At 43.4% G+C, this 26261-nt stretch overlaps 1 protein-coding gene across 1 annotated transcript in view; it reads left to right on the top strand.

Moving 5' to 3' along the window:
• Positions 1-26261, top strand: part of SVEP1 (sushi, von Willebrand factor type A, EGF and pentraxin domain containing 1) — a 152475-nt gene that overhangs the window by 112272 nt on the left and 13942 nt on the right. Inside the window, exons 36-48 of the mRNA XM_019473913.1 lie at positions 611-695; positions 1008-1199; positions 3199-3366; positions 5285-5957; positions 7370-10149; positions 11377-11602; positions 12701-12856; positions 14772-14835; positions 15552-15725; positions 16728-16901; positions 18863-19036; positions 20522-20698; positions 21586-21756. Coding sequence (XP_019329458.1) covers positions 611-695; positions 1008-1199; positions 3199-3366; positions 5285-5957; positions 7370-10149; positions 11377-11602; positions 12701-12856; positions 14772-14835; positions 15552-15725; positions 16728-16901; positions 18863-19036; positions 20522-20698; positions 21586-21756 — 5214 coding nt within the window. The remainder of the gene's footprint in view (positions 1-610; positions 696-1007; positions 1200-3198; positions 3367-5284; positions 5958-7369; positions 10150-11376; positions 11603-12700; positions 12857-14771; positions 14836-15551; positions 15726-16727; positions 16902-18862; positions 19037-20521; positions 20699-21585; positions 21757-26261) is intronic.

The following is a 26261-nucleotide window of genomic DNA, read 5'->3' as shown; positions in this document are numbered from 1 at the left end:
GGCCCAAAACTGAACACAGTATTTGAGGTGTGGCCTTACTAGTGCTGAGTACAGGGGGACAATCACTTCCCTAGTCCTGCTGGCCACACTATTTCTGATACAAGCCAGGATGCCATTGGCCTTCTTGGCCACCTGGGCACACTGCTGGCTCATATTCAGCTGGCTGATCATTAAGTGTGTTTCAGTGGATAAAAAGCAACCAGAGAGGACAGGCTGGTGCATGTACATATATGCATGGTATAATTGCAGAAATTGTTTCTTTAGAAAACCAGAAGTAATGAGATGAAGCAACAGGGTAAAATGAAGGGGTGACAAAGGCAATGTCAAAAAAACAATTACTTTGTCCACAGGGAAGGGTGGATATGGAGTCCTCTTGACAGTCAAGCATGTGGTTTGTAGAACAGTTCCAACTACCTATTTCCAGTTAGTCCAATTTCTCAGTAAGGTGAAGTCAGAATAAGAGCCCTGAATGTCAGTTATATCTTAGTCAAGAACCCAGTGTTACCTAGGGCTTTACACCTCTTCAAGTGTATTTAGAGAAAACAAAGCAAATCTGGATTTTCTGTTCTTTTTTATTTATCACCTCTCTTGTGATCCTGTCTTTTTAAAGCTATATCCTGTGGTGGTCCAGTTATTCCAGAGAACAGTGCCATTTTGGGCTCAAATTTTACATACCACAATAAGGTGGTGTACAGGTAGGAATTCAATATGTTTGAAGTGCTATATTAATAATTGATTGAGAATCTTGCAACAAATAAGAGTATGGCTGAGTTGAGAGTGGTTGAAATGAAGGAGAGGAGCACGATGGGATTAAAGTAATGGAAAGACATTTGGTTATAGCTGTGGCTATTCACTAGCAGAGCTGAATGTTTACTCCAGTACTACCTCTCTGTGCCCTGCAGAGAAAGATGGTGTGTGCAGGTGTGGATGAAGAGAGAAAAGGGATGGCTGATTACATAAAAGTAAAAGGCTCTGTGTTTGGTAGCACTTCTTTTCTTCTAACTCAGATGCAATGATGGATACAACTTAGTGGGTGAAAAGGAAATTCTGTGCCTTGCTAGTGGCATTTGGAATCATCCTCCCCCCTCCTGTGAAATGGTGACTTGTCCTAGCCCACAGGATATCAGCAATGGAAAATACACACTCACTGGCACAACCTACCTTTCTGCTGTATCATACACCTGTGACAATGGATACAGGTAAATGCAGGAACGTTCCTGAGCCAAATGCAGGCAGCATGCTTGCTACAAGGTCTAAGTTATGTCGGAAAGAGACAAAGCTGGGATCATTGCTCAGAAAGATAAAATACTAAAATAGAATTTCAAAAGACTTCTTTATGTCTTGAAATACTTTCTGTATTTCATCCTAAATTGGAGCAGTTCAAGAAGGTCATTCAGGATTTGATAGATAGATATATAGAAATATATACATGCAATGCTTTCATTATCAAGCTCAAAGACATATCAGAGAAATAGTTGTCATTATTTTTGAAAGTTCTCATTTGTCTTTAAAGAATATCATACCCTACAGCTTTAGTGCATACCCAATATTATTTTTGGTATTGTTTTAAAGTGCCTTTGGTGAAAGAATCTTCTGGAAGTTACTAATTTACTCCTTGAACTCTTCGTAGTAGTTATTTATTCTAGGCTTTTCTTCTGTTTTACATTTGTAAGCAATTATATTGGAAAAAAATTTTTAATATGCTGCAATTAAAAATTAATACAGTAATGCTATATCCAAGGATGTGGCTTTAAGCGCAAGTTTCTTCCTTTCCTGATATCTGCTTGTACCTCTAGCAGATTTACTCTGACATAAGCAGTCTCATATGGACCTGTTTAGGCCTGAATTTCTTCTGTATTTTCCTGCTGCAAGCATTCCCTTGTCCAGATGCAGTCAGGTAGGTGAGGTGTGCTTGTTTGGTGAATATTTTAATCGTGTTAATACAAACGGATACTTCAGCTGCAGTCCAGTGTAGTGTTAAGTCATAGATCCACAGTGTGGGCTTATCTGTACCCCACTAAACCAGGCAGTGTTTGTACCAATGTCAGTGAGGTTTTTGACCATGGACTTAGGACATACAGGCAGCAAATACCACATCAGTTGTGACTCTTTCCCTTTACCTGTCTAGCATAGCTTGGTGAAAGAAGTCCTCTCTCCTGTTGTCACCGCTCCAGGGGAAGCCCTCCCAAACAGTGTCCCTCTTATGCATTGTTTCTGGACCCGAGTGTGGACCCAGTCTCTTCCTTCAAGCACCTCTTATGTGCTTTTTGTCTTAAACATATTGCCACAGGTAGGCACAGCCCACTGCCCTGACAAGGGCCTGTGCCATACCTGTAAGGGTTTTATAGGTCAGTGTTGTTCTCTTCCATTAACCCCTGAGCTCATTTCTGTCAACTAAATATGGTGGTCTAATACTACTTGAGACTAAACTGTAGGCAATCAGACACACCTGTGTAGGGCTTTCAGGTATGACATGGGACCTACTGGGAATCCATAGCTAGCTGACACAGCAGCTGGAGGCCAGGGCGTTCACCCAGGGCGTCTCAGGGTGGTGTTGAATACCTCTGTTTAGACAACTGAGTCACACCTTTTGTACCAATGTACTGCTGTTTCCTCAGCTAAGGAAACCAAAAAATACCATCAGCTTCAAATGTATGTGGCCATTCACTCCAGCAAAATCCTTTACCTCCTGAAGTAACTGAATGCCTTTTTGTAAACAAACATGAACTGGAGCATTTCCTTCAGTTTTCTGAGTGAAGATAGTGTTTAAGTCCTTGAGTGAATAAGGTCTCAGACTGAGGCCTAGTTGCAAGTCTCAAGATTGGCATGGTGTTGATGGCATACAAGTAAATCTTGAAACATAAATAAATATTTAAGCACCCTGTAACTTTCTTTTGTGGTTCAAAGATGGGCAAAGCTACAGCAGAAGGTACGTGTGTATCTGCATAGTGCATTGAGGCCCCACATGAATTCCACCAGCTCTCTCTTCAAAATAATCTGAAGACCAGCTTTTTTGACAGCGTCAGCAGTCCTTTTTCATGAACAGAGGGTGAGATTCTGGCTTCTACTGAAGTCAGTGAGAGACTCCCCTTGGTTTCACTGGGGCCAGGAAGTCAGTGAGAAGCAAAGCACCTCTTTCCCTCTCTGTTCCTCACCTGGACTGAAATGACAGCCTTAATAATGATCTTTGTGTCTCAGCCTTCAGGGACCTTCTGTACTTGTCTGTGCGTCTTCAGGGAACTGGAACAGCACACCTCCAGCTTGCAACATTGTCTCTTGTGGATCCCCTCCTGCCATCAAAGATGCGGTCATCAATGGAAATAACTTTACTTTTGGAAACATGGTCTCTTACACGTGTAAGGAAGGGTATGTAGATTAGCACTACTGGACTAATAGTCAGGATGAGTAAAACTGGTGCACTGCTTCATAAGTCCTTTATAACTGCACACTAATTCATTTTTGCTGCGTCTGTCTTAACCTTCTGGAAATTAAATGTGGTGGAGATTTTTTTTGTGGGCTGTCAAGTTAGTATGGGACAAATAGGCATTTCTTAAAGTAGTTTCACTGCAGCTGAATACAGTCTGGAAGAGGAGAATGGAGAGGAGTCATGGGGAATGATAGACCAATTCAATAGGAAGCCCTGTCCCTTGGAGTTACTACAGAACTAGTACTTCTGTGGTAAACTCAAGGCCCTGATCATAAAGAATTCTCTATATCTCTTCAGGCTATAAGCAAGCTGCTTGGTGTGTTTTGAGAACTGTCTGTTCTGGTGTTCTAAATTCTGCTTCCTTAAAACTCCTCATTTATTGAGATGCATTATTTTTCTTTGATTTCCATCTACTCAGTGTAGTGACCTTTTCAGACTGTATTTCATCAAAGATGATGCTCCATTTTGATGACGTCAAGCATGAATGTAATGCTGCACACTGATCCTGCAAGAACCTTTGCACATGCTTATCTTTACAGCCTGTGAGCAGTCCCATTGAATTTCTTGAAACTGTTCTGTCCAAAAGGCAGAGCAGGTATGCCGAGCTTTTGCCAGGCCCTAAGTGACTGGAAGGTTTTCTGCTCCTTCTTGATGTAAAAAGATAGATTGATAAGCCATCATTTTTCTTATAAACTGGCTTTGCAATATTATTTGAAACGTAATTGAAGCAAAGCATCCTTATTCTGTTTTCTTGACTGTATTATGATTTAAAAAGCTGCTTCTCTTTCCTGTGCAAGCATTTTAAATGGGATAGGATAGCAGCATTTAGAGGGTCACAGCTGTCTGTGACAGTGAATAGAGTGGGTCATATTAAACATTGGCACCTAATAGGCTCTTTTTCTGGAGTCCAGTCATGAGGCTTTGAAAACAAATCCTGCAAACAAGACAAAGCACTTTTACAGATGTTGCCATCAAAATCTGAACAACCAGTTTCCAGCCTGCAGCTGGAAGGAGTCACTGGGAACTTTGCAGTAATTATTGTTTCTTTGCTTTCTGTGAGAGCACACTACAGAGATTTCAAAACTGAGGAAGAAGATAGTCACAGGTACTGTGACTATACTGTTGCATGTTTAAGCAGCAGGGTTTTAAGTGGGGTGATGAGTAGCATGGAGTAATGCCTGTGACTGCATCCCAGAGACAGATTAGAGAAATACAACTACACTAACAGTAATCATGTGGTAGAATTTAATTGTAAAAGATTTTTTTTTTCTCCACTCAGCATTAGTTTTTTTATTGGCTTTTATAACAATTTTTACAGTGTTTTTTTAAGAAGAAGTTGTTAGAAAATTGCCATGTGCATTATTGGCAAGACAATCTCTGGGTAACTCACTAAGGAGTTTCTCACTGCTTGCAAGTGTGAAAATTGATAGGGCTGATACAGGAACCCAAAAGGCCTTTATGGGCTTTTCATCTCTTTCTTTGTTCAGTTCTGCTAAAGGGGAAGAATTTCTCAGTGGGATCATTTCTTTGAGGATTGCATGGACTGTCGCAGCACAATACTAGGTTTGTTGTAGTAGTTTCAACCAAAATGGAAGTTCGGGAATGGTAATCAGATGGACAGACAAAAGAGAAGCAATATACACAAGGTGTGCTAGGATATCCCTCATTGTGATACCTCACCCGTGGACATGTAGGCTTTAAAATTTTCCTTTTGAAGTTGATAATAGCTTTTGTAAAGGATCCTGTTCTTCCGGGGTGCTAGCAAGCAAGCTTGTACTGTAGGGGCTTCAGGAAACTGTAGGTAGCATTTGACAGTGCTTGTCTTTTTGACTTCCTATGTGGTTTCCTTATCCACAGTTACACGTTAGTTGGCCCTGCAACCATAGAGTGCTTAGCCAGCGGCGAGTGGAGTGTGAGCCATCAGCAGTGCCTGGCAGTATCCTGTGATGAACCACCCCATGTGGAAAATGCATCACCAGAGAGTGGCCATCGCCTCTTTGGTGATATAGCTTATTACTTCTGCTCGGACGGCTACAGCCTGGCTGACAACTCCCAGCTACTTTGCAATGCAGAAGGGAAGTGGGTGCCTCCAGAGGGCAGGGAGATGCCCCACTGCATAGCTGATTTCTGTGAAAAGCCATCCACCGTCTCATACAGCATCCTGGAGTCCATTAGTAAAGCCAGGTTTGCAGCTGGCTCCATCGTGAGCTTCAAGTGCATGGAGGGCTTTGTTCTGAACACTTCAGCCAAGATCGAGTGCCTTCGAGGGGGCCAGTGGAATCCTTCTCCTTTGAGCATCCAGTGCATCCCTGTTCGCTGCGGAGAGCCTCCCCACATTAGCAATGGCTATGCCAGTGGGGCCAACTACAGCTTTGGAGCAGTGGTGGCTTACAGCTGCAACAAGGGGTTCTACATCAAGGGAGAGAAGAAGCGGACCTGTGAGGCCACTGGCAACTGGAGTGGCAGTTTGCCCACATGCCACCCAGTGTCCTGTGGAGAACCACCGCAGCTTGAGAATGGCTTTATTAAGGTACAGAATGAGTTTTCTGATCTGCCTGGTACCATAGCAAACTGAATATGTCTTCGCAGTTGCCACTGTTGGGGTTTTCTTTCTTCTGTTTTGCTCTCCTGTTAAAATTGAGAAAGCACATGACTAAACGGAATAAGCAAAGGCAAAAATGGGTGGATCTGCAGCAGAATCATGTCTGAAAAACATGGACACTTCCATGGGATTTCCTATCTTAAAGTGCGTTTTTAGTTAGGAGACTCAAGATGCCATATGACAGTCAATTGATTTCCTTAATGTCTTACTCTTCGTTTGTTTGGTCCATGGGTGGCTTTCCAGTGCCATCTGGAGACATTTGAAGTACTGTTGCCAGTTCACAAGCCTTGCTCTTTTCACTGCTATGAAAAAAAATCTGATTTGCAATAGATAATCACCTTGGGATAATTTCTCTCCTTTCGATGCAAGCACACTTCTTTACTGAAGTCAGAACTTCCCTTTCCTTATCAAATTACATTGCAACAATGGCCGAAGTTAAAAATCTCCTTGTGGCAGCCCAAGCCTGTAACAACTACTTAACCTGTGTTGTGCTTTGATGCACAAGTGTAATATTGTGGTAATGAATATCAAAAACACTATTGTAAAGATTTAGCTTTGAATTTTTAAAGCATTTTTCTTCTGAACATCCCCCCTCCTTCCCTAAATCCAGCCACCAGGGAATCTGCATTTGCTAAAAATTGAGGGGGAGGTTTGCATCCGAGTTCCTACATGGGCTTCCAGCAGTAATAGCAACAATTTCTGTTCAGACTCCCACACAGATATATCCTCTAATTAGTGCATATCACTCTGTGTTGTCTTCCTTAGTTAGGATCACTCCTCCAAATATTCCTTCCAGTTACAGACATTTTTTAACACCTCAGTCAGAGCTCAGCCTGCAACTTTGAGGGGCTTCTCAGCTGCCTGCTCAAGACCCTGCAGCTGCATATGTGGCACTTAAAAACGTCTCCTAGTAGTAGTACATCTGAAGGCTCCAGCCTTGAATATGTCTGTAAGCTAAAGATTCATAACAGCAATAGGCCATTTCATGGCAGCTTCTCCTCACCCATTTCTTTTCTGTCTTCCTGTCTACACATCTTTTGGCCTCATGGGTCAGGAAGGGGGAAAGCAGAGGAAATATTTTCTAGCTTTTACCTTTTAATCCTTGAATTTTCTGTTTTCTTTTGATGGTGCTCTCAAATTTCCTGACAGCAGAGTGCATCATTTGAGGCAAGACATTCTGTGTCAGTTATCTGCATTCATTCCTTTGCAGACAGCCTTTACTGCTGTCTGGGATTCAGCTAGAAGCTAGACCAAGAGAACACAAGAAATTAAATCGGTCTCCTGTTGACCCAGTCATGTATCTTCATTTCAGACACGTCCCCGTCTTATCTGTTTTGCAGGAAACAACTGGACGCTTCTTTGAGAATCAGGCAAATTATCAGTGTGAGTCTGGCTACCAGCTGGTTGGGAGCTCAGTGTTTATCTGTCAAGCCAATCGACAATGGTACAGTGAATCACCTCCTTACTGTGTTCCCCTCAGCTGTGGAAAACCACCACCCATCCAGCATGGCTACTCCAAGGGAGAAACTTTTGATATGGGCTCCAAAGTTGAGTTTTTCTGTGATGAAGGCTATGAGCTGATTGGTGATGTTTCTTGGACATGTCAGAAGTCTGGGAAATGGAACAAAAAGCAAAGCCCGAAGTGTGTGCCAACAAAATGTCCAGAACCACCCTTGGCAGAAAACCAGCTGGTGTTGAGGGAAGTGACTTACCAAGTTGGTGTTGTACAGTTCTCCTGCAAGGAGGGTTATGTTTTGCATGGCTCCTCTGTACTGAAATGCTTGCCCTCCCAACAGTGGAATGATTCCTTTCCCTTCTGCAAGGTTGTACAGTGTCCTGCACCCCCATACATCCCCTTTGGTGACCCCTTAACTTCATCCTTTCATTTTGGTAGCACTGTGAAATACATCTGCGTGGATGGGTTTTTACTGAAGGGTGAGTCTACCATCAGATGCCAGGCTGATGGCTCATGGAGCTTGCCTTTGCCAGAATGTATTCCTGTGGAGTGCCCCCAACCAGAAGAAATTCCGAACGGTATTGTTGATGTGCAGGGCCTCACCTTCCTTAGCACAGCCCTCTATACATGTAAACCAGGCTTCGAACTGGTAGGGAACACAACTATCCTCTGTGGAGAAGATGGCCAGTGGCTTGGAGGAAGGCCAGCTTGCAAACCTATTCAATGCCCAAGGCCTAAGAAGATCCTCAATGGCAAATACTCATTCACAAACTTCCATTATGGGCAGACTGTTAGGTATTCCTGTGACAGAGGTTTCCAGCTCCAAGGGGAGGAAACACTGAGATGCCTAGAGACAGGGGAGTGGAGTACAGAGGTTCCTTCCTGCAAAGCCATAAATTGCCAGCCCCCTCAGCCCATCGAGAATGGCTTTGTGGAGGGTGCAGATTATAGCTATGGGGCCATGGTCATATACAGCTGTGTGCCAGGCTTCCAGCTGTCTGGCCTTGCCATGCAGACCTGTGAAGAATCGGGCTGGTCTAGCTCCACACCAACCTGCCTCCCAACAGACTGTGGCCTGCCTCCTCACATTGACTTTGGGGAGTACATGCAGGTGAGACATGGGGAAAGACGTTCTGACCAGGAGAGTGTTACAGAGAGTCCCTCCCTTTCACCTATGTTACTGGCTGACAATTTGAAAGACTTCAAAAGTTCCTTGAAGGAGGACAGTGCAATGCAGCTCACCACTTTCTTATTTGGAACTACCATTTTATACACATGTTACTCTGGCTATGAGCTGCTAGGAAACCCTGTTCTAGCTTGCCAAGAAGATGGAGCTTGGAACGGCACTGCCCCTGCCTGCATTTCAATAGAGTGCACCTTGCTGTCACCCCCAGAGAACGGGTTTTTACATTTCACTGAGAACACGCTCGGTAGCGCGGTGCAGTACACCTGTAACCCAGGGTTCACACTTGTTGGCTCTGACACACGACTATGTTTGCCAAGTCGGCAGTGGAGTAACACTGCTCCATACTGCAAAGCAATAACGTGCAACTCACCTACCCAGCTTATGAATGGGAACATAAGAGGGGAAAATTACACGTATGGGAGTGTTGTCTACTATGAGTGTGATCCTGGATACCAGTTAAATGGCCCCACAGAGAGGAGATGCCAAGAGAACCAGAAATGGAATGGCAGTGAACCAATTTGTATTCCTGTTTCCTGCAGCCCACCACCAGTTTTGGAGAATGGTCAGGTGACTGGAGAGGAGTACACGTTCCAGAAACATACAGAGTACAGCTGCAACGAAGGTTTCCTGTTAGATGGGGACAGGAGTAGAGTCTGCCTTGCAAACGGAAGCTGGAGTGGAATCGCTCCAGTTTGCAAAGCTGTGACCTGCCCTGTGCTGCTGCCTCTTCCCAATGGGAGAACTAGTGGCTCAGATTTTGGCTTTAAGAAAGAAGTGCACTATCACTGCAACGAAGGATATAGCCTGCAAGGAGTGTCTACGCTTACCTGTCAGAGTGATGGTACCTGGGATTCAGAAGCTCCACACTGTGAGCCAGTCATTTGTGGACCTCCTGAAGATATCTCCCATGGCTTTCTGAATGGCTCAGGCTTTACCTATGGGGAATTTGCCCAGTATGTGTGCTTCCCTGGTTATGAGCTGCATGGCAATCCTTTACGGCAATGTTTGTCCAATGGCTCCTGGAGTGGAAGCCTTCCATCTTGCCTACCCTGTCTGTGTCCTACACCACAGATTCAGAATGGGGTTGTTCTTGGTACAGATTTCAGCTGTGGGAAAAGTGCACAGTTTCAATGCCTGGAGGGCTTCAAACTGCTAGGGCCTTCTGAAGTCACCTGTGAGGCAGCTGGCAAGTGGAGTTCTGGGTTTCCTCGCTGTGGGCAGATTTCCTGTGGCTCTCCACCCATCATCCCCAACACATTTATCAATGGGAGCAGCTCTGCAGATGAGAACACCATCATCTATACCTGCTTGACAGGTTTTGTCATGCGGGGGAGTCCAGAACTGACTTGTGTGGAGACTGGTGTCTGGAAGAAGCCATACCCAAGCTGTGAGCTGTTAAGCTGTGGCCCACCACCTTCTGTCCCAAATGCAGAGGTTCTTGGGAACACTTACACCTATGGGAGCAAGGTCCAGTACAGGTAAGAATGCTGTTGCCATTCTGTTTCCATAAAATCTCTGAAGGAATGAAGATGGAAGGTTTATGCACCCTCAGTTAGTGCAAGTTTTTAAAAGACTTGGAATAAAAGTTATGCCCTATCATGTGCTCAGATTGACAAAGCCCGCATTCCCATGCATATACAAAATATTATTTGGACCACTATCAAAACTCCAGCAAGGTATTTCAGCCTGTTGCGCTGCAGTCCTCCATCACCTTTAGCTTCCTATTCCCCTTTGTGCTCCTCTTCTCTGAAACACTGGTCTGGACATTCAGGTTTCCTTAGCAGGTGGCAGCGACAGTCAGCAGGGTGTGCAATTTTTCTCCCCTTTTGGCATCCCATTTACATCTTCCTCCTGCTTCAGGTGCCTGTTGTAATACAGAAGGGCTGATCTCCCTCCTGTCCCATTTTCTGTACTGCAACACTGCACTGTCAGCAAGTGTTGCTGATGCGAAATTACTCCTTTGTCAGATAGGAGAGAAAGGGGGGTTTGTTAATTTTCTGAAGCGTGCACACTGTGGATCTCTTTCTTCAAGGTGAGGAATTCCTTGGCAGAAGGGGAGATGGTTTTCTGGCAGTAAAAGCAAGTAATAGTATGGGACAGAACTGGGAGATGGCATGTGGATTAATTTAATAGTATCGGTTATTTCCATGCATCTTTAACAAGGTGAAGGGGGTGCTTGTGTCTGCCTTTCTACAAGTGAACCCACTTGTGCAAGCCAGTTGAGTTGCTCTTGGTGAAGCACCATGTGGAACAGAACGAATCAGCCTTAAATGTCTAAGGAAATGGCCTGTGGTCAGCCTAGGGCTTGGTTTGTTTTTGGAAGACAGTGAGATCGTCTTTAGAATTGCTTGGCACTCACACACTGTTTACCTAACCAAAAGCCCTCCTTGCAAAGGGAATGGCAGTGCAAGAACTGCACTAAAACATTCAGTACCCTCCAAGCACTAAAGCCACCAACCCACTTTCCATTGTGGTGCTGCAGCAGCATGAAGCAGCTGGAGATGAAGTCTGAAGTTTCCAGCTCTCGCAACAGAACAAACTCAGACCAGGCATGCTTCTTACAGGGTTACCTTGAAATAATAGAGAAATCCCAAGGTGTGCTTATGAACAACTAGTGCTGAAAAATGAGTGTCTGACTTTGTAATTTATGGGTTAGCTCATCCCTAGCTGTGTCTCTGTGGTCAGGTCTTCATGCTGTGTTGCAGATGCCTGGAGGGCTACACAATGGTGACAGAGGTGGATGTATGCGTTTGCCAGGAAGATGGGCAGTGGTCTCCTCAAAGTATTTCCTGTTGCCCCAGAAAGTGTCCCCTCCCAGGAAATATCACCCATGTAATCGTACTTGGGGACAACTTCACTGTGAACACAAACATCACTTTGTCATGTGTAGAAGGCTATACTCTGGTGGGAGCAAGCACATCTACATGCAAGGTATAGTGTTATTTGCACTGTTTTATTTGGCCGGCTTTGTTGAATTCAAGAATCCTCCTCATGCCCTCATTAGCTTTTGGCTCTTAATTGCACACAACAAAAAAATTTAAAGCATGTCCTGCAAAATATAATATGCTTCCTTGTTGCCCAGTAACAGCAATTACTAGTTTTCCACATATAGACTTTCCAAACTAGAAATTATTGATTTCTTCTTCCATCGAAAACTAATGCTGTCCTTTAGAAAAGCATTCCTCTTACCACATTTCAGGGAATAAATCATGTCTGAGATTTTAAAAAATAATGTCCAAAATTTCTAATGTATTATGGGGATTGTGTACAGAGCTCTTTTTCTCCAGAATAATGGGCAGCACACATTTTAATCCAGTGTGCAGCTGTAGAAACTTGAATCCTCTGTATGTTAAAGAGCAAACATCCTCATCAGTTCTGCTAGTAACCTCTTGTCACATTAGCTTTGGACAACCTTGACTTAAGCTTGTAAATAGACTCTTTAAAGTCAGTAAGTGCTCATATGAGAAAAGCTGAGCATGCATGTTTTTGCAGAATCGGCACTTTGTAAGGAAAGGTTCTCCCCTTATTTTGCTGTTTCAAAGATCTGTGAAGTAGGAATAGGTGTGTTTGATGAGTGTCTCTTCAGGTATCAGACTTTATCCTTAGAGAGTCTGGGAAGGCAGCTGAAGCACATAGTCATGGTGTTAGACATTCAGCCAGGAGAGAAGTACAGAACATGGAATGAGGCAGCTGTAGTTTTCATTCTTCTCCTGATGTGTTCCCTGAGCTATTAGGTGACCTTGTACAAGTGAACTTGTTTTTCCCTATTTCCTTTTTGTTCCTTCTGTCTTATAAGTCTAAGCTGAACATTCCTGCCAAAGCTGAGCTCCGGTTTATGTTGACATCTTAAAAGTGTTACTTAAATTACTGAGTTTTATTAAGGATTGCACAGATAATATTACATTAACCACATCTGTACACCCACAGCCATTGGATGCTTCTACTATGATTTTCCTAGCTTTTTCATTTAGATGTGAATTAAGCATATAAAGTGGTGCCTTCACACTTTTAATTACATTTATTTTTCAGGAGAGTGGCATTTGGGTGCCACCGTTTTCTGATGACATCTGCATTCCTGTGTCCTGTGGGACCCCAGAGCCTCCAGAGCATGGATTTGTGGTTGGCACTAAATACAACTACAAAGACGTGGTTCTTTATAAATGTGATTCTGGCTATGAATTACAAGTAAGCAAGCTCAAATCTCAAGCACTCTAAACCTTTAGTTGTCATTTTCAGTTCTTATGTGATGACTGTGAGAATGTATTATGTCTGGTCCACATTGATGTATTCCCTTAACAGTCACAGAAGTTGGATATCTGCTGTTATTGTTATTGTCTGTAGAATGCTCCTGGTATGTCTGGGATAGTCCTTGAATGACTTAAGGGTATAATTGAAACAAATATAAGCATCCTGTTCAGGGATACATGTTCAGCAGATACCTTTCAGTGTTGGGGTTTTTTTAACTGAAGGTTGTTTCAGGCCTCTGCAAATACAGCATTATATATGCTTGTGACCATAAATCACAGCAGAGTTAATTTCTCATGTATTGCTCTCTTGAACTGGTTCTCTGGCCAGAGTTAGACTGCATTCTTCCCTCGATTTCATAATGTCCCAAGCATTGTGTCTGCTGCATTGTGCCTTTCAGACTGAAAGCTCCTGACAAACTCCACTGCCCTCAGTTCTATGACATTGCTAGATGGTATGAAAGTGATATCTCTTGTTTTAGTAAGGCAAAGAGATTCTAGTTTGTTCAATGGCGGCTTTACTCCCTGATGGAGAAGGGAACAAAGTTCTTTCCTGTCCATTGTTTTTATTATGAGCATTGGGCTCTTATCCCCACCTGAGCTCTGGAGCAGCACTGCTGTCCCCGTTATCAGGACTCAGGCTAGCCAGTTCAGTGCTGCCTCAGGTGTGTTTTCAAAAGCTGCAGTGAATTCAGAAATGAAAGTATGTTGCTGAGGCACAGCATGGCCTCCACCATCCCCAGGTGATGGCAGAGCAGGGCACGGTCCTGTCCAGAGGCATGAGGTGGTGAGGTGTCTCAACAGAGGCTGGCTTTTAACGCTCTGTTTTGTGAGTACCAAGCAGAATGCAGGATTGTGCTTCCTTTGTACTGTCGTAACACCAATCATAAATTAAGAACTTCATGCATGTGAATTCACCCAGTCAGGAGTGAATTAACTCAGTCCCTCAATATGAAAATAAGGACAGTTTAGAGAATGCTTAGGTAACAATAAACTTAATTTGCATTATGTTGCCACGTATGTAATATCACTGGGGATGGAGGGGTGGGTTGGTATTTAGACAGATAGGTAGAATTGCCATTTCAAGTAATTTTTGGAGATAGTAAGCCAGTGCTTTCATACACTAAAAAGTCCTTCCAAGCTTTATATTCCAGCTTCGCCACCTAGCGTCAATCTGCTGTTGAAGAGAAGTCCCGCTTTTTTTCCTTTGGGAAGCAAAGTCTGTTGGGTGTGATGCCATACAGCACTCATGTCAAACAGCTGCCCTTGTCAACGGGTTTGCTTTGTAATGAAAGTATATTACTTCAAGCAAATTTGTATGTTGTTCTCCATGTCTTGGAATAAAATAAGAAATAAATCCTGGGCTATTAGACTGGCTTTAAAGCCTGTGCATAAGAAAGAAATAACATTATTTATAAGCAAATTTAAAGAATGAGTGTTGGGGATGTGGTCAAAATCAGTATGTTACATTTATAAAACACAAGCTTGTACTATTGTTGAAAAAAATGCTAGTTAGATTTTCTGTGAGTCATGGAAGGAGAAAATTTGTCATCATAACACATTCCTGGGAACAAGAATGGTAAAACTGACAAGAAAGATGATACTCCAGGGAGAACGACAAGAGAACTGACTAACGGGCCGCACAAACTTCTGGTTTATAAACAATACCCATCACTTTGCAGGAAAGAGTTCTACCCTAAACTCTGCTAGTAGACTTGGGCTGTAGCATTTAACTAACTCTTTACATGGGTTACACTTTAGGGAAAATGTCCTCGCCTTGCTGGATACTAGAGTTGATGGGAGAAAAGAGTTGGCTAAGTAAAACTGTTCTTTGAGCATTTTCTTTTGTTTCACAGGGTGATGCAGAACGGACTTGCCAAGACGACAAGCTCTGGAGTGGCACAGTGCCCATGTGCAGAAGTACGTTCCACCTGAGTTTATCACTTAATGTTGGTCAAGGGTGATTTTACACAACAGAAAATACTAATGCTCATTTTGCTTTATAACTCATACTGTCTGCATTTGCCTGAAAATTTTTGATAAGTACCACTGATAATAGCCTGGAAGAGTTGCAGAATTGCTGCTGTGTGCAGGTAATAGTGTGAAGAAAATCACTACACCTTTCTTCCTTGCTCCTGTATCCCTAAGAAAGCTGTGTGGACAGCTTCCAAGTTTAAATAGTTCTGACACTTGAGGTCATGGTTTCTGGGGTTGCTGAGGACCTCTGAACATGTTAGTTGCCAGGAGTCGCAGGTACTTAGCATTCTCAAATGTAACTCTATGGATATTCATTCTCAAAGGTACATCAATTCTGTGAGATGTCTGATGCCCACTAACTGCAGTGCCGAAATAGTTGTTGTCTACATAAATACTTACGTGAACTTCAGCTGTTGGCTGTAAGTGGCAACAGTGGAATTTCCCAAGGCTTCCTGCCAGCACAACTGCAATAGATTTTGTCTTCTAGCAGGAAGTGGAAGCACCAAGCATGATGCTATTCTGCTACTCAGGGGCAAATATCTGGGAATGCCCAGATAAATGTGTTCTTTCCCTGTTTCTAAGAGTAAAACGTGGAGGAGCTGTGAACAGGACAGGCCATACACATTATGTCTGACTGGAACGTATTCCTTATGTTATAGGATTATCATGTGGACCCCCAGACATGATAGAAAATGGATCTCTTCAGGGAGAGGAGTTCCTGTTTGGCAGTGAGGTTTTTTACAGCTGTGATCCTGGCTTTGAGCTACAGGGACCAAGCCGAAGGATTTGCCACGTTGACAAAAAGTGGAGCCCATCCGCCCCTTCATGCACACGTAAGTAGCAAGCTGAGCAACATGGTGGCAGTTTTCCAGGAGAGCCTGGGAACAAACAGAGAGAGTGCTTTTGCTGGCTTCCTCCCAGTCTCCCCCTCCAGCTGGAGGGCTGTAACAGGAGAAGCCAGAGGAAAAGCCAACAGAGAAGTTCTCATTGGCAGTTCCTCCCTGATCTGAAGGGAGCTCCTTTTGGCACATTAAAATGGCACAAGCATAGAGTTGTGCTCAGGTCAGTAGGGGAGGAGTGTGGCCTTCTATATTTGGTTTGCCTTGCATTGTGGTGTGCAGGGCCTTGGACATCATGTGCTGGGATGGTTTGTCTCTGCCATGCCAAGGCTAATATATCCTGGCCACTCTGTATGTCTGGAGATCAAGACTGTTCCCTAGGATCAAATCTTGGCTCTCTGTGCAGCAGAAGGTGATTAACTGTGGGAGGATGGAAAGAAGGATTTATGACTTACTTCATACAGCTTATAAATAAAATGCCAAGATTTTATAGTCTTTACCAATAAATCATTTCCCATCTTCTCATGGTGATGTCATAGTCCTACCCCTTGCATTCTTCTCTCTCACCTTTGGCCAATTTGCCTGGTCTCCACAGTAAGTGTGGGACAGGGGGTAAGATCCTTCTTAAGTGCTGTCATTTTTCTTGGGGACATCTTGAGATCACCTTCCACTGTACAAGGAGCAAAGAAGACTGCAAAGGCAGCCTCTGGCATGCTCAGGAGAAATATTCTGGATCACTCTGTTTGATTGAACACACCTTATATCTTACAACACCGTCAGATACATTTGGGCACATTCTCTCTCAGGTGTCTGCAGCCTGACCCCCAGGAGAGGGGGTGTATTGTATAACCCTTCTCCATGGAATACTTCACAGCTTCTTTCTTCCCATCTTTCCATTAATTCAGTGTGTGAACAGAGCTGTCAGACAGTGTGTAACAGACAGACAGAATGGCCTTCGTTGTCTGTATAAAACCAAAAAGTTTTCTCCTCTCCTAGGAATTACTTGTGGGCTGCATCCCTCAATAGAAAAAGCAGAGGCCATTTCTACAGGAAGCACATACAGAAGTAATGTAACCTTTGTGTGCAGCTCTGGATACCATCTTGTTGGGCCCCAGAATATCACATGTCTTGCCAATGGGAGCTGGAGTAAACCCTTGCCATTGTGTGAAGGTAACTGTTTGGTTTCATGGCCTGGCACATTCCTATCTGGGATAAGCAATACCTCCTCCCTTTTGCATGCGTATCATATGATCCAGGGATTGAGCTGCTTTCGGGAAGCAATTCTGTAATGTGCGTTAAAAATGGTGCCTGAAAAATGAAATGTGTCACAAGGAGCACTGCCTGTTGCCAAGCCAGAAAGAGCTTAGTCATCATTTTTCCTAAGGTTTTAATCTGCAGTTTAACACACTTAATGAGAGATGAGATTACTTACCATCTCAGGAAATCAAACCCCTAACAAAAGGTGATGGACTGCAAGGACAAGTGACTTTTCTCCCAGTGGCCTTCTGTAGTCAATTATTAAGTTGATACTCTTTTTCTGAACTTTGAGCCCCAAGGGCAGTCTCAACAGCTGAGCCTTTAACCTCCACTCTCCTCACATGAACAAACACTATGAATGCATGATGTGTACCATTTTGCAAATCACTGCTTTCAGGTGCTCCCTCAGTAGGTCCTGTTGCTCATGCCACAAAGCAGAATGAGTGCCGAGCAAGAACTGTCTGTGTCATATGGAGTGGGCAGCAGTGGGTGGAGACAAAGCTTTCAACACAAAAAGAGAACAACTTAAGATCCCAAGTTTGAACAGATAGCCAGTATTGTTGGATGACTGTTCGAAATGTAAAGCATATAGAAGCTTACTAAATTGCAGTATCACTAACTTTTAGATATGAGTGTTCTCCATTCCTGGCCTCTTTGCCAGGAAAATACAAAATCTGGGCTTCACACTTTTCCTTTCCTCTCAGAAACACACTAGCTCATTTCTTGCCCATCGCACTTCCTTTCAGGCTGTTCTTTTCCCTGCTGCATATACCTCAGGTCTCCCAAGCTAGACTTTAGACCCAGCGTCCTGCTTGCTTTTCGTAGTTGCTTCTGGCATTCTTACACGGAGCTGACATGTTGATGTCTCCACACCCAGCTGCACACACAGATTCAGAGGGGACCAGCATGCTGCGACAGCTTCACCGAAGTAAGACAGACAATGATCTTCCACTCAAGGCAGGTATTAGGCTCCTGTCACCAGAGCCATGAAAACTGCATGAGGGCTAGGGACCATCAGATGCAGTGTTGGGCAACCGCACAATGCACAGATCACTGTGCACTACAGTGCCCTAATGCTTTGCAGACCTTATAGTAGCAACGTGGAAAGTTGATAGGGGACATCTGCATCAGAGAGGAGGTCTCTAGTACCTAGCCAGGCACCTAAGAAAAGTCACACACTAGCAGTGCTGAACAGACATCAAGAAGACCATCTTGAACAAGGTCGAGCACAGCCACTTCACCAACTCCTCTCTTCCTCTTGCCTGACGGCCTTGTGTCTGTCTGATAGTTTAATCTTCAGTCATCCCATTACACAAACCACCTAGGAAAGTCAAATGGAAAATGGGATGCAGAACAGAGTCTCTTGTATAGCAGTGGTAACCCAGCTTGGACTGTCTGCCTGCTGGCTTCAGAAACACAGCTGAGAATCTTGAGAGGAGCAATTAGTAATATAAGTGTTGGCATCTTGCACCAAACCCATCCTGCATCTCATCTGGTATTTCTTGTCAGGTGAAAAGGAAGGCGCAAAGGGCTGCAAGTTTCTGGGGTATCTCTCAGCAGCAAGAAAGAACCATTTCCATGTTCTGTCCCACTGACCCCAGTATGAAGTCGTAAATGTGTCCTCTCCTCCCCAGCACTGCCACATTTTGCCAACCTGAAAAACATGTGGCTGTGGCTTTTCTCCATCACTGGGAGGAGCTCCTTCCCTAGCTTGGCTACATTTCCTTCCCAGGCCTACTGAACTCTCCCTCAATGCTCTTCATGATTTATTAGTCTGTGGCTGCTACTTTAAACATACTGTGTGAGTAATTCAGGAACTGTTGGAAGTCCAGGTCTAATATCAAGCTGAATTAATGAGAGCTCTTTGTTTGCAGAGACCAGATGCAAAGTTCCAGTTTCCTTGCTGAATGGGAAGGCGATTTATGAAAACAATACAGTTGGCAGTACAATAGCATATTTCTGCGAGAGGGGATACAGCTTGGAAGGGGAACCTGTGGCAGAGTGCAGAAGAGATGGAAGATGGAGTAATCCCTTGCCTCTCTGTAAACGTGTGTGTTTGCTTTGTAGTGAAAAAGTGGTCTCAGTTTGTAAGCACTAAAGGCTAGGCTGCTCTTCATTTAAACTGACAGTAAACAAGAGCAACTTCTGCAGATCTTTGTGGAAATGTACTGTAATTTTCTTCTGGAGTGGCCATGAGCAGAATTTGTCACTTGTAGTTTGAAAAATTGTTTTGGCCTACATTGGGAGATTTGTTAGTGTGCATCCCATTTTTACAGAGGAACAAAGGGAGCAGTTGCTGAGACATGTTAAAGCATTAACTTGTCTGAGTGTATTTTTGTGACAGTAAAAAAACAAGCTGTGTTCTGCGTAGCTCCCTTTAGTTGGAAAGCTGACATAAAATGGAGTCAATTGTAGTCAACCACTTGATACATGAGGAGCAGGTGAGAGAAAAGTTTGGAGGAGAAGGCAAAAGGGAGACTTTATTGTTGTCTACAATTGACTATTGGGAAGGTGTAAAGAAAAAAGATCCAAACTCTTCTCAGAGGTGCACAATGGTGGGGGACACAAGTTGCAACAAAGGAAATTCCAATTAAGTATTTGAAGAAACTTTTCACCATCATAGCAGTCAAACACAGGAACAGGGGCCCAGAGAGGACGTGAAATCTCCATCCTTGGAGATACTCAGATTTCAGCTGGTCAAGTCCCAGCGCAACCTCTGACCTAGTTGGCCCTGCTTTGAGAAGGAGGTTGGATTTAATGGCTATATAAATTATTCTGTGATTCTGTGAAATAGCACCTGACACACGTGTGCTGTGCACACACACCCACAATAGCCTTCCTTGTTGCTGTATGTGTCTAACTAATTTTAAGATCTACTGTAGTCTTAGGGTGGTTAATTGAGACATTTAATTTTTGTATTACAAAGGACTCATAGGATTTTAGTTTCAGGAAACTGGCATCAATCTCTGCTGTATATAGAGTCCAGCCTTTTCCACATTCATGATGAGATCAACAGACCTTGCAAAAATAGCTCAGCAAGCTTACAGCCAGCAATAAATAAGATCATCAGAGAAATTCTAAACTCTAATGAATGTTATTGTAAGTCTCTGCTCAAACACCTGGATTTTTGCTGTTCTTTATTGGTCCAGCCCCTCAGAACAAGAAATAGGACAGGTCTGGCTCTTTTTTGTAGTAAGGTTATGGTAAACAGGAAGGACAAGAGAGAATGGTTTGATAGTAACAAGTAGGGTATTCCCCACTTAAATCCTCACTATGTCTTCTACTGGTGTCAGTAGAGTATGGTAGCAAGCCATGTGACAGCAGAGAATCAAACCTTTTATTATTATTTTATGACCCAAATCTCATAACTTTACATCAAATTACAAATTGGACTTGTGTGCAGCATCCATTTCTATTGCTTTTTGTATGATTTGATTTTGAAATTTGCAGAAACTATTCTAAAGTATTCTCTTCCTTCCTTCCATCCCTTTTTCCTCCCTTCTCCTTTTCCCTCACACCCTTTCTTTGAACAGCAAACCCTTGTCCTGTGCCTTTCGTAATTCCAGAGAATGCCCTTCTGTCCGAGGTGGATTTTTATGTTGGTCAGAACATATCCATCAGGTGCAGGGAAGGCTACCAGCTGAAAGGGCAGTCTGTAATCACCTGTAATGCTGATGAGACCTGGACACCAGCAACAGCTAAGTGTGAAAGTAAGTACACGAGGTACAGTTCCGCAGGGGTTTGGTACTTTCCAGAGGGCTGGTGACCACAGCTATATCACACAGCAGCGTGACAGCACAGACATGTCAGCGGAGCTCTCCACCTAGATGCAGTTATTCTGGAAGAAGAGAGCTTCTGTCTGCTATTGCCATTTGGAGAGGTGGGTCACTCTGAGATCTAGGCACATAAAGGTGACCTAAGAAGCTCTACAGAAGAGCTATTTCTTCTTTCTTTCTAACAGTTGTTTCTTTAAAAGGATCCAGAATATGTCTATGTGGGTCGATGCCCCAGGAGCATTTGCCCTACTATCTACTAGGCCCTACTGTAATTTTCTTCTCAATTTACCTTTTGCAAGTACTGGAGCTGGGATTGGTTGTGGGATACCCTAAATATCCTGAGAATGATTCCTGTGAGATTATGGGTGATGAGACAAGGGTTGTAAGGAGAGGTACTGCCTTTTAGTGTATTTATTGACACTGACAGAAGCATAGTGTCCTTTTGCAGGCATGTCTGAAAGCTTTTTGGCTTCTTGCAAGCAATATTGTTTAGTTCAGACAATGACATCACCTCACTCTACAAACCCAGTCTCATGTATATCTTGGGACCATCTGAAAGTTTCTGGTCTATATGGTGGATATAGCCATTGTTGCATTACCTAAAACTGCTGTTCCTGGCCATCTCCTTGCTCGCTGAGTATCCGTACAAGTTCTCCCTGTGAGTGTCTGCACCATGAAGAAGTCCTACTTACTGATTTCCCATCAGAGGTGTCTCTCTGGCACCTCCAAGGTCCTTTGTGCAAAGCACTGTGTCCAGGCTTAGAAACTGTATCGTGTAGGCATTACAGCTCACCAGCCTCTGGGTGATTTCTTTTGTTTAGAGATATCTTGCGGCCCCCCAGCTCACACAGAGAATGCTCTGATTCGTGGTAGCTTCTATCAGTATGGAGATATGATCACCTATTCATGCTACAGTGGGTACATGCTGGAGGGGCCCCTGCGGAGCATTTGCTTAGAAAATGGAACATGGACAACACCACCTACCTGCAAAGGTAAGTCTTTTTTATGAACAGAAGCATATCTTAACTTGCCATAAGCACAGAGATGTCATCCTAGCTGCAATAAAAATGAAAATGAAATTTTTGCTAGTTTCAGTACAGTCACGGTTTCACCCAGGGCATTTTAAGTGCAGGGTGTTGCTATATTTTGAAGTGAAAGAGAGGGCTTCCACAATTTTTCTCTTTAGTCCTTACTAATCTTACAGTTTTCTTTTGCTAGAATGTTGTGTCCCACACCTAAGATCCTCTCCTCCTCACATCTTTTGTGAGAAAGTGACAGAACCGGTCATCTTTCTGACATGCTGAGCTGTTTCAGATAAGCACTGCCAGTCAGTTTTTTACAGTCAAAGATCAAGCACTGCAGAAAACAAAAGTAAGAGATCCAATGGGTGCTTAGTCTGTCTCACTGTGTGTAGAGCTTGGCAGGTCCTGAAAATTGTTTTGCAATAAAATACTTAAGGATAGGTTGATACAGCTCACTAAATAATACACACAAAGTACTGCAGAAAATTCATGGTTTTAACAAAATACCAAAGGCAAAGTCTAGCCTTTCCACCCTTGGCATACCAGCAGGAAAATGTCACTTTCTAGTTTGCTGAGCTAAAAAATTCACTTGTTTAAATTACAGAATTAACTGTTCCACACATAAGATTCAAATAAATAAAAAGTTTTGAACAGAAGATGGGGGAAACCAATACAAAACGTAGAAGAGATGATAAACTAAACAGTTAAAAACAGATATAAGCATCTTCAAACACTAACTTAAAACCAGGATGAGGCATAGCAAAAGGGTTCCAGGGTCACAGGGCTTTGATGGAAGAGATCTTGCCATCTGCCATGTCCATATCAGAAGCTTGACTAGCCTTCTGCTGCCGGGTAGCTATAGAGCAGTAAGTTAGCTGCACCCTGAAGTCTTATCTCAGATGATGTAACAGCAACCATACTACAAACTGAGCCTTAGGTATTTTGTTTAGAAATTTGAGTATTAAAAGCAAAAAACCTTAGGGCATATCAGTGGCCAGTCACAAGCAGCTCCATTCCCTAAGCCTGAGAACTCCCACAGAGGAAGGAAGGTGCCAGAACGCTCATCTGGGAACATTAAAGCCATCATCAAAGTTGTCAGGTCTGCCTTTCCTTCTGCAAGTCTCAGCTCCCTATGTCGAAAATAAAAGCAACAATCGTTCCTCCCTCCTTGGCGGTTTTCTGTTTAGGTCAGAAGCCCTTTGGAGATGGAGGATTCTATACTGTGTTAAGCCTGACTAATCAGGGTCCCCTTGTCAGTTTTTTTGACAGCAAAATATTATGAATGTTAAGACCTAGACAAGCTGAGTTGCCCTACTTTATGAAAGCAGGCACTCTGTTAAAATTCTGTATCTGATAGTTATAATTGCTTTGCCTAAAAATCACGGATCAGTAGATCATTTTGAGGAGACCGAGAGCCAAAGAAGTGGGCTTGTAACTCCTGAATGTTTGAGGAATAGAGAAGCTGCTCCTGAAAAACAGGTTTCTCCTGGTTATGTGACCATGGCTTGCCATTGCCATGAAGAATCACCCATCAAGTAGCCAAGTAGAGAAGATTTACAGTAAAAGCACCTGAGTTACTTCAGATGTCAAGAGGTATCCAAAAGTCCTGCTAGAAATTTACACTCCCAAAGCACCAAGCCCTTTCTGAAAAGTTTGCCAAGTATCTCATCATTTCTTTCTAAACTGTGGTGGCTACAGAATCCAAGGGATCTCTGCATAATAGCTGCTCTACCTAAGCTAGAATTCATTAACAAAATTATTTGGATATTATCTCTTCAGATTGTAACACTTCGGATTCTTCAACTGCCCCTTTAATATTGCTAGCTTTACTTTTTATTCTTATAGAATATTTATTAGTTACACAGAACCCTACTTTATGCCAAGGGCTGTCATTTTCTGCTAAGAGAGGTTCTTGCCACTGGTTACTAGCAACCTGGAAGGGATGATCTGCAAAGCGCTGTCAAACGTGTCCTGTTTGCAGCACCATGGAGTCTACTGGGACTGTTCAGAGGAATAAGAGTTAGGGAAAATTACTTCAAAAAACGAAGTGATGTGGTGGACAGACGATCAGGGTGTAGTGCAGGAAAACAAAGCAGAATAACCTGCCTTTTGGTGTGTTAAGGGAGAGGAATTACAATTTCCCCCTCTCTTTTCACCTAAAAGGGGAACTAAAAAGGACCAAAGATGTTTCTGAGAGGACCAACCTGTGTTTTCATGACACATGTCAAAATAATCTTTCAAAACTGCTTTATAATTCATTTGAGGGATTTGCCTAACAAAAGGCCTACAGGACCCAAGCCTTTGTGGTCTACATCAGAAGCGACATGAAAGCACTCTTTGTAATGACTCATGCTGCATTTCTTGGTTTTGGCTCTATGAGTTGATTATTAATGTGTCCTAAGCCTGCTTGAAACATTCTGGCCCGGTTGAACAGGTTAGTTAACGTAAATATTATAATTTAAAAGCAGACTTCGTTATCTTCTTTGGGAGAGCTCTCACCACAGCTGCACTTGCCTGAATCACTGCTGGTTAGAGGTTGCAGGCCAGATTCTGATCTGAGTTTCAGGGGTGAGAAGTATTAGCCTGGATCTGCCTATCGTAAACACCTGCAGGACTCGGCAGACTGCACAGATGCACACAGCTTGTCTGACTCCAATTTTTTCTCTCTGAAATGCTCTAAAATCTGTGTTGTCTGTTTGCCCTCTGCCCACATCTTGCTGACTGGGAGTGGTCAGTGTGGAGCTGCCAACCAACAAGTTCATACCCCGTCAGCAAACAAGAGCATTATGAGAGGGCAGCTGAGGCGTGGAGGAAATTGTTCACTTGCAACCACAGGAAAGCTTTTTGGCAAAGCTGGGGACAGATATCAGAAATTATTTTTTCCCCTTCTTACCCATGTTTGTCTTCCAGCAGTGCAATGCTTTTGTGTCCTGTGGAGATAACTCTCAGGCATGGATTTACAAGGGGATCTCAGAGATTAAGATTGATACTGTGAATGTGAGATCTGCTACCACTAACTGAAGTCACAGTTAATGGTTCCCATTCTCTGCCCAGCACATCAGGACTGCACTTGCCCTGCTTGCTTTTACAATAGCAAAAAAAGAGAATGAGATCCCAGCTTAACTTCCCGCCCCAAGCCTTTCTCCCGTCTTGTCTGTCGAGTGAAGAATAATCCCCACAGCTACAGACACAGAGTCTCTGCCTGCCTAAATAGGTGTATAACAAGTGCACACCTAGCGATGATACTCTTACTCATTCAGTTTCACAAGCAGGGCCTGGGCAGAAATCCAGTAAAAGCCTATCTCTGCCTGAGATCCTGGATCACTGAGCAGGATGGAGTTGTCGTCCAAAGCGATTTCTGTAACTCATAAAATATCCGCATCTTCTCCACTGACAGAGAGAAAATACATTTCAGAGACCATTTTTCATGGGCTTTGAATTTAACGTGGGATTTCATTTATACACAAACCTGCTCAAATTTATACACATATACCTCCCATCCCATTATACATTCATGGGATATTGTTTAAGTAATGTGGATCACACAAAGCTTTAAATGGTTTTTGATTCAACTTTCATAATTTTTCATTGCACAGAGGAAATCTGGTTGGCACACTATTCTGCTTTAGTCAATAAATAGAGACAAGTTCTCTGCATAGTCATAGATACCTTTACAACAAAAATAATTCAAAATACCTGTTAAAATATTGCTATTTCTGTGAACCCACTAGGGCCTAACGTCTCTTCTCCCATTCTCATTATCAGCTGACATTTGATGGGAAGGCTCTTGCAATTGAAAAATAAAATGGCAAAAGCTTTGGCCTCATTTCATAGAATCATAGAATCATAGAATTATAGAATAGTTTGGGTTGGAAGGGACCTCTAAAGGTCATCTAGTCCAACCCCCCTGCCATGGGCAGGGACATCTTCAACTAAATCAGGTTGCTCAGAGCCCCGTCCAACCCGACCTTGAATGTTTCCAGGAATGGGGCATCCACCACCTCTCTGGGCAACTTGTGCCAGTGTTTCACCACCCTCAGCGTAAAAAATTTCTTCCTTATATCTAGTCTAAATCTACCCCCTGTAGTTTAAAGCCATTCCCCCTTGTCCTGTCGCAACAGGCCCTGCTAAAGAGTTTGCCGCCATCTTTTTTATAAGCCCCCTTTAAGTACTGATAGGCTGCAAGAAGGTCTCCCCGAACTGAAGCCTTCTCTTCTCCAGGCTGAACAACCTCAACTCAGCCTTTCTTCATAGGAGAGATGTTCCATCCCCCTGATCATTTTCATGGCCCTCCTCTGGACCCACTCCAACAGGTCCGTGTCTTATGCTGAGGGCTGAGGGCTCCAGAGCTGGACGCAGTACTCCAGGTGGGGTGTCGCCAGAGCAGAGCAGAGGGGCAGAATCCCCTCCCTCGACCTGCTGGCCATGCTGCTTTGGATGCAGCCCAGGATATGGTTGGCCTTCTGGGCTGCGAG

This window comes from Aptenodytes forsteri, unplaced genomic scaffold (assembly GCF_000699145.1).
Source record: "Aptenodytes forsteri isolate BGI_AS27 unplaced genomic scaffold, ASM69914v1 Scaffold103, whole genome shotgun sequence".
Classification (NCBI taxonomy): Eukaryota; Metazoa; Chordata; class Aves; order Sphenisciformes; family Spheniscidae; genus Aptenodytes; species Aptenodytes forsteri.
This window is presented reverse-complemented; position numbering and strand designations above follow the sequence as displayed.